We start from the raw sequence: 8009 nt of genomic DNA, 5'->3' as shown, positions 1-8009 counted from the left end.
TGCCCTACAGAGCATGCCCCCTAAGTACAGAGCACGCCCCCTAAGTACAGAGCACGCCCTACAGAGCATGCCCCTAAGTACAGAGCACGCCCCCTAAGTACAGAGCACGCCCTACAGAGCATGCCCCCTAAGTACAGAGCATGCCCCCTAAGTACAGAGCACGCCCCCTAAGTACAGAGCACGCCCTACAGAGCATGCCCCCTAAGTACAGAGCACGCCCCCTAAGTACAGAGCACGCCCTACAGAGCATGCCCCCTAAGTACAGAGCACGCCCCCTAAGTACAGAGCACGCCCTACAGAGCATGCCCCCTGAAGCTTCTGGCATACTCGTTGCGCCCAGCCAAGCGCATAGGGCGCGCGGCGATTATGACGTCATCGCACGGGGCGTGTCGGGGGGCGAGGCCTGAGCGCAGCGCGGCGCGTCCATGGAGATTTTTCTATCAGCGCGTTGGGTTTTGCTGCCTGTGCCTGTGAGATCTCCGTGGTAGGCTATCAGCGGATATCTGCTGTGATTGAGTCCTCACCGTCGTAAAGTCGCCTAAAAGCATGATGTTCGATTATAACGAACTAGTTGTGTGGCTTAGCCTTCCCAAATGCTGAGGGTCGTTTTTTAGAATTTAATATATAGGAACGTTACATTCAATTTCATTCAGACTGCCTGGCACTGATCGCCGCCATTTCTGGAGCACTCACTATGTTCTGTTTTGGCCCGCGCAGAGTGCGCGCGCCCTCCGTGGAGCCCCGCCTCCAGCGCGTGCGCGAAGAGTATGCCAGAAGCTTAAGTACAGAGCATGCCCCCTAAGTACAGAGCACGCCCTACAGAGCATGCCCCCTAAGTACAGAGCACACCCTACAGAGCACATCCCCTAAGTACAGAGCACATCCCCTAAGTACAGAGCACGCCCCCTAAGTACAGAGCATGCCCCCTAACTACAGAACACGCCCCCTAAGTACAGAGCACGCCCCCTAGTTACAGAGCACGCCCCTAGGCAAATCCCTATCCAAAGCGCACCTCAAACAAACAACATTGAGTACAGGAAGCGCTACTTCCCAAACAAGAAAATGCTACATAAAAAATAAAAAATATCACCTTCATCCTAAGATTATTGAAGGATTTGAGAGGAAATGTGGAAAATGGCTGATTATTAAGTGAGTGATTAAAGGCATATGTGAAAAAGGGGGGGGGGGTTATTAAAGACATGTACAGTATCTTCTCTGCTCACACACTGTAATGTTATCATCACTACTACAGTAGTCTCGCTGGCCAGCCTCCTCTCCCTTCCGTCCGAGGAGTCTGGCGCTGCAGGTCTCCATAGTGGGATTGCGATGGGCGGCGCTTAGTGGCAGTGCCCTTGGAAAATACCGTAAATTCCGGACTATAAGGCGCACCGGTATATAAGCCGCAGCAGCAAAATTGACTGTTTTTTACATATATAAGCCGCACCGGACTATAAGCCGCGGGTGTTTTGATGTTTAATTACCATATGTAAGGGTTTGTGCACAGAGAGGAATGTCGGGAAAGAGATGGCTGTTTGGGGAAGCTCCCATTTATTAACATTTCAACAAAATCTGCATTACGGTAGGCTACTATAAGAAGCTCCCATTTATTAACATTTCAACAAAATAAATATAAAAAATAAAACAATAATAATAATAATAAAACAATCCTCAAAAGGATAATGTGCTGTAAACAATAAAACAATCCTCAAAAGGATAATGTGCTGTAAACAATAAAACAATTCTCAAAAGGTTAAGGTAAGGTGCAGTAAACAAATTAACTGGAAAACAATAATATAATAAGGTGCTGTCAACAATCAAACCAGGTACCGTAATCCTTGTCTTCATCTTTTAGGTGAAGGTGCAGCGTCAAAAACAGAGTCAGAGTCAAAGTCAAGTCACTAATCCTCGTCTTCCTCTTCTTCCTCCGTACTGAAACCAGCAAAGTCCTCAACTTCAGTGTTGGAAACGAACAGGTTCAGGGTGGCTTCGTCAACCACTCTCCTCTCTCCTTCGTTGTCACTCTCAAAACCAAGGAACTCCTCTTCGTCACTGTCGGTGTCGGAATCGAACAGCCTCTGAAGGCGCCCAGCTGTGCCGGCGTCATCATCACGCAGCAGTCCAGCCTTTCGGAACCCGTTGGTGATTGTGGATGTTTTCACACTCCTCCACGCTGTCAGGATCCACTGGCAAACTTGAGCGAAAGTTGCTTTTCGCATGCGACCAGTTTTGGTGAATGATTTATCGCCGCTCGTCATCCACGCCTCCCACTGAACGCGTAGTGCCACTTTGAACGCACGATTGACACTGATGTCAAGTGGCTGCAGATGCTTCGTTGTGCCCCCAGGAATCACAGCTGGAATGGAGTTTGTGGTCTTGATGGCTGCTTTCACGGAATCTGTTATATGAGCCCTCATGCTGTCGAGAACGAGCAAAGCTTTTTTTTGGTGAAAGAATCCTCCAGGGCGCTTGACGTAGCACTCAGCCAGCCACTCCTTCATGACACTTTCCATCATCCACCCTTTCTTGTTGACTCTGAGGCATATCCCACTGGGAATTTTCTCTTTCGGCATCGTAATCCGCTTAAAAATCACCATTGGCGGCAGCTTTACTCCAGATGCAGAGCAGGCCAGAACACAAGTGAAATTCGTGCCCAGTGGTTCTCAATGTGATCGACGATTCACCTTTCTTGTTAACAGTCCGAGTGAGTGGCAGGTCGAACGTCAAAGGCACTTCATCCATATTTATGATCTGCTCCGGTTCGATGGAATATTCCTTGATCTTCCTTTGTGTGAATTCGCCGAAATTTGTGATTTTCTCCTGGTAGTCGGGAGGGAGTTGTTGGCACACAGTAGTTCTGGCCCGGACGGACAGTCCCTTTCGTCTCATGAATCGGAAGCACCAAGATGGGCCACCTATGAAATGTTCAATTTTCATTTCGGTGGCGACTGTTTTGGCCTTCAGTCGGATCTGCACCGTGGAAACGCCTCGGCCATCTGCTCTCTGGGTCAACACCCAATCTTCAAGGGAATCTTCAAGTTCGGGCCATCTGCTTTTATGACCTCTGAAGGACTTTTTGGTCTTCTTGCACTGAGACAGTTCCTCCTGCTGCGCCTTCCAACGCCTCACCATTGACTCATTGATGCACAGGGTACGCGCTGCGGCTCTATTTCCCTCTTTTAATGCGAGATAGACAGCTTTCAACTTGAAAGCTGCGTCGTGTGAATTTCTGCGTACCTTCCCCATGGTAAGTGAGAGAGAGTTGCTTCTACTGCTCGTCTTGTTGTGATTCCGGGCTGCTGATGAACTTTGAACCGGTAGGAGTAACCGGTTGATTTCCGCCAATGATGTCAAGTCTTTCATACACAAAGGCAATTCAATGTGCTTTACTAAAAAATAATCGAAAAAACAAGCAGCAAAGCAATGCACATAAAATGTGCTGATGAAGCTGTGTAACCTGTAAAATCCATCGATTTTGGAGGTCACCGAGTGGCCGTTTGCTTACCGTAATTACCATATGTAAGGGGTCACGCACAGAGGGGATTGTCGGGAAAGAGATGGCTGTTTGAGGAAGCTCCCATTTACCGTATTACCGTAACATTTCAACAAAACAACATAACACAACACCACCTTTGTATATTTTTACAGTGCACACAGTGTCCGCGGTGTGGTGAAAAGAGGGCAAGAGAGGAAATTAAAACAGAAGTGGATTTATAGTTAGAAAGAGTGCTAAAAAAGAGAGATTTTATTTGTTTTTTTTGTTTTTTTCTGAAAAAATCCATAGATAAGCCGCACCGTTATATAAGCCGCAGGGCCAAAAAACGGGGAAAAAGCCGCGGCTTATAGTCCGGAATTTACGGTAGTTTCAAACAATCCAAATTGCCGTTTTCAGTGTGTAGCAACGAGCTAGCGTGTAGGTTTCTGCCGTTAGCTTGCTAGCTAGTTAGCGTTGTTGTTTTCACTGAGGCGGCAGGGCACTATTTACAGTCAAACAAACGGAGTTCATCTTGTTCATCCTTGAACGAGTGTATAGGGCTCCCCCTAGGGGCTATAGTGTCCCCCCTATATATTCAAGCTCACATCTACATACATATTTATACGTACATGACCTTTACAAATGACTAGTGAACAGAAGGAGGAGAGACAGGTTAGGAGGGAGAAGCTCTCTCCTCTCTGACTTACTGTGTCTATAAGGGTTTACTATTCACTGTCATTACATGCAAACCCAACACAAGATATTATACAAGTGTGTCCTCCTCTCATGAAGGTTTAAATGCTGATCAATATGATATATACAGTAATAACATGTGTGTGTGTTTTTCTTTTATGTTCTGTTTGTTTGACTGTTTGTCTTCTGTTGAACGGAAACTAATAAACTTCTAATAAAATACAAGTGGGAAAGAATATTGCATGTTTTACACAAGTTAAGTTGAAGTAGTTTTCTTATTTTGCCCAGTGAATGTGTGCATTTTGAAAAGTGTTGTATTTATATCTGCTAACGGGCCATCATAAGAGTAGACATACATGTGTTCATGAGGACTGAGGAATAAGTTATCGGTTATGACTGAGTAATAAGTGGATCAGAACCACAATTATATTCACGAGTCATGTGGTCAGAGCCTCACTAAAGCTGCTGAAGTGGACGTACTGTAGGAAACTAGACGATAGTGGGCGTGTTCTGTAGGGGGGGGCGAGTAATGTTACATAAAGTTTTAAACATTTGAATGTTATAATTAAGTTTTATAAATGTGAATGTTACGACTGACATATTTCAATTTAAACGGTTATCTTTATTATTTTAATTATCCATTTCTCGCCTATGGGCATGCTCTGTACTTAGGGGGTGTGCTCTGTAGGGGCGTGCTTTCTACTGGCTCCGGCCGGAGTTGGACCCTTCTCCCAGCTGCGGCGCTATCGCATGTATTGGCATAGCTGGTCGCTTGGTGCTGCAGCTTGATTGGCTGTCTTGCTGTCTTTTTGTTTTGAATCAGTCAAATTTCAAATTGGCCCCTCCTCTTGTCGCTGTCGTCCGCCGCCAGGTCTCCCAGCATGCTTTGGAAGGCGATGAGCGAGGTATCCAATACAAAATGAATGGTCAGCAGAGACTCCAATTGACCCTTTTCACGGGGGCCATTTTGTGTCGAAAAGGCAGGGACACAAAATGGCCCCTGTGAAAAGGGTCTATTGAGTATACGGGGAAATTGCTGTGGTGTGCACAAGCTGTAGTCCTTAGGCCTTCGCGTGGCCGACCCGGGTTTGAATCTGACCTGTGGTCCTTTACCACATCATCCCCTCTCTCCCCACCTGTCTATCTACTGTCCTATCCAATAAAGGCAAAAAAGCCCCCACCAAAAACATCTGTATTAGGCCACACTCCTCACTATGCTATTCACCTGAAATTTAAACTCACCTCTCTAGGCTACTGATAAAAAAAAGTGTTGCATTTTATATGTTGCATGTTTTTGCATCCAATAGCCTATATGTTATCAGTGGGCATAGAAGGAAGCTGTTTGGGTTCTGCTGACATTAATATCTATGAACACAGCGCCCTCAAATTGCATTTGATTTTGGATAAATAAATAAATAAATAAATACCGTAAATAAATAAATAAATAAATACATGAGAATACTGAGGATCTAAGCTGGAGGTAAATGAACACATGATGAAATCATATTAAAGTAGCCTATAAGCTGAGTGATGCATCTGAAGAGTGCAAAGCTGTAGAACTTTTTCTAATATTAATCACATCCATTCTCCATTTAAGCTAAATAATCACAACTACGAAGATGAAATCAAAACTTATTCACGAGGTGACCTCTAATAGGATGTGGATAATGTCGTTGGTGTGATATCAGCCTACACAGCAAATAAAGACAGTTGTAACAACAAGCCTCCATGTTGAAAGGTAAATGTAGTAAATGATCTTACCTGGAGATGCATCGTGACAGAGCAGCAGCAATAAAACCATCGTCTTCATGTTGTTTTGATCAAGAAGTAGCGCTGTTAAAACTTTCCCTCTGCTTCACAGATCCGTCTCCTGTCTGGAGACACAGTCAGGAACGGGGCGGGACTAGAGACATTCTGACCAATGGAAATTCAGAAAAGGCTGTTAGTCACGGGTTACTAGGTAGAGTTGAAGATTATAGGTTGTGCTTTAAAGTGAAACTAAACTCAGAGTCTAGCAGCTGTAGCCTATTATCTGACTCGTTTAAAGCTGCTTACAAAGAGAACAACAATGGAAAAGTATGACATTCTATATAATATTAGTTAGGCTACTAGAAACTTATTTTGCCTAAATCATTTGATCATAAATACAATATGAGACAAGTTTTGAGTTGTCACACCAGCGTGTTTCTACCACCCAGACACATTTGAACTAGTACAAATGTCACCAAGCTTATAAAATGAGGTTCCAACATCATGATGAGAAAATAAGCAGTCTCTGCTCTAAAAGTGTGGAGGTCAGTGCCCACTGCCCCACATGCTTTCTCTGATACATGTGCAGTCACCAGCCACCTTTTCACCTGACAGTGAGGAGTTTCACTGGCAGGACATGGCTTTGGAAAGTACCTTCAGTAAACACACACACACACTCACTCACACACACACACACACACACACACACACACACACACACACACACACACACACACACACACCTCTTCCTGTTCTGATCATCAGGGTGTTTTATCTAGCATCATTTGCATATTGACACATTTTCAGTTAAAGACACAGACATTATAAACGTCTTCTCAGTTCAACCACTGAACTTGACAGAAATAACATTCAACTTCATATAAGAAGATCTCTATTGCAAAACACCTCATGACATTCATTAAGTCATAATTGTCTTTACCTGCTTCTTCCTTTTCAGGGCCACAGAGGACTGCAGCCTGTCCCAGCATGCATTGGACAGAAAGCTCTGCATCCATTTCCTGTAGTAAGAAATAGCAATGAATGAAATTAATCCTTTGATGTTTCCTTTGATGTTCTAATAATAAGCTCATTATTTGACACTAACCAGAAGAATTAAATCTCACATGTGTAGGAACATCTTTTTCACCTGCAGTTCCTGGAGGAAACATTGTCATGTTTATAACAGCCTGTGCTACACTTATGTTCAGTAAGCTTGAATGTAGGCCTACATAGTCTACCTTTCACAATGTCATTTTGGTGCTCTATTAATCATTTTAATCTTTATATTAATCTTTATATTTTTCTACTTTTTTGTACACACACACACACACACACACACACACACACACAGTGTGTGTAATAGCGTTGCACCAAGCGAAGCCTAAAATGCCAGACTCATGTGATTTCCCAGAAACAGTATAGATGGAGTTATACTATCTGTCCACAGGTGGCGCTGTAACACTTCATCTCTCACTGTGTGCTCTGAGCAAACTGCTCCTCATCAATATACTGTTCATGTACAGTACAAACATTTAAAAGTACAAAAGTACATGTGTGATTTAACCATTTGATTGGCTGTGTGTGAAATTCTGTTTTCAGTGAACTTTACTGCTAGCATGAATTAACTTAGCTACCGTAATCAAGTCAAAGTCAACATGGTGAACTCTGTCTTGTTGGCTCTCTGCCAGATCAGCAAACCTGATAAGAAGCTACAAAGTGCATCATGAACACAAAGCCTCATGAAGAGTGATGATGAGGAGATATGAGTTGGGAATCTCCAAACATCAGACACAGAGGTCAAATGCTTTGAGGGCACGGAACGCAGCCTACAGGAACGGTGAGATTGTAACATACAGCGCTGCCAGGACCAATTTGAGAAAAGGTATTAAGTGGGCAAAAATGGCTCTCAAGCAGAAAATTGAGGACCACTTCACGAGTAATAACCCACGGCGAGGATGGCAAGACATCCAGTCCCTTGTCAACTTTCGCAATACCACAACCCCTCAAGCCGGTGATGCCTCACTAGCAGAGGAGCTCAACACATTCTTTGCCCGGTTTGAGAAGAATGAGGGAACACCAATCAGAGCACAGCACA

General features: G+C 44.2%; 1 protein-coding gene across 1 annotated transcript in view; it reads right to left on the bottom strand.

Annotated features, from left to right (window-relative positions):
- LOC310784766 (major histocompatibility complex class I-related gene protein-like) overlaps positions 1 to 6031 on the bottom strand; it is a 31716-nt gene extending 25685 nt beyond the window's left edge. Inside the window, exon 1 of the mRNA XM_083645813.1 lies at positions 5927 to 6031. Coding sequence (XP_083501939.1) covers positions 5927 to 5975 — 49 coding nt within the window. The 5' untranslated portion in view covers positions 5976 to 6031. The remainder of the gene's footprint in view (positions 1 to 5926) is intronic.
- Positions 6032 to 8009: the final 1978 nt, after the last annotated feature.

The sequence above is a fragment of the Poromitra crassiceps genome (genome assembly GCF_964638095.1).
Source record: "Poromitra crassiceps genome assembly, chromosome: 11".
In the NCBI taxonomy this organism is placed as follows: Eukaryota; Metazoa; Chordata; class Actinopteri; order Beryciformes; family Melamphaidae; genus Poromitra; species Poromitra crassiceps.
The sequence above is the reverse complement of the archived record's forward strand: the minus strand, read 5'-3'. Positions and strand labels throughout refer to the sequence as shown.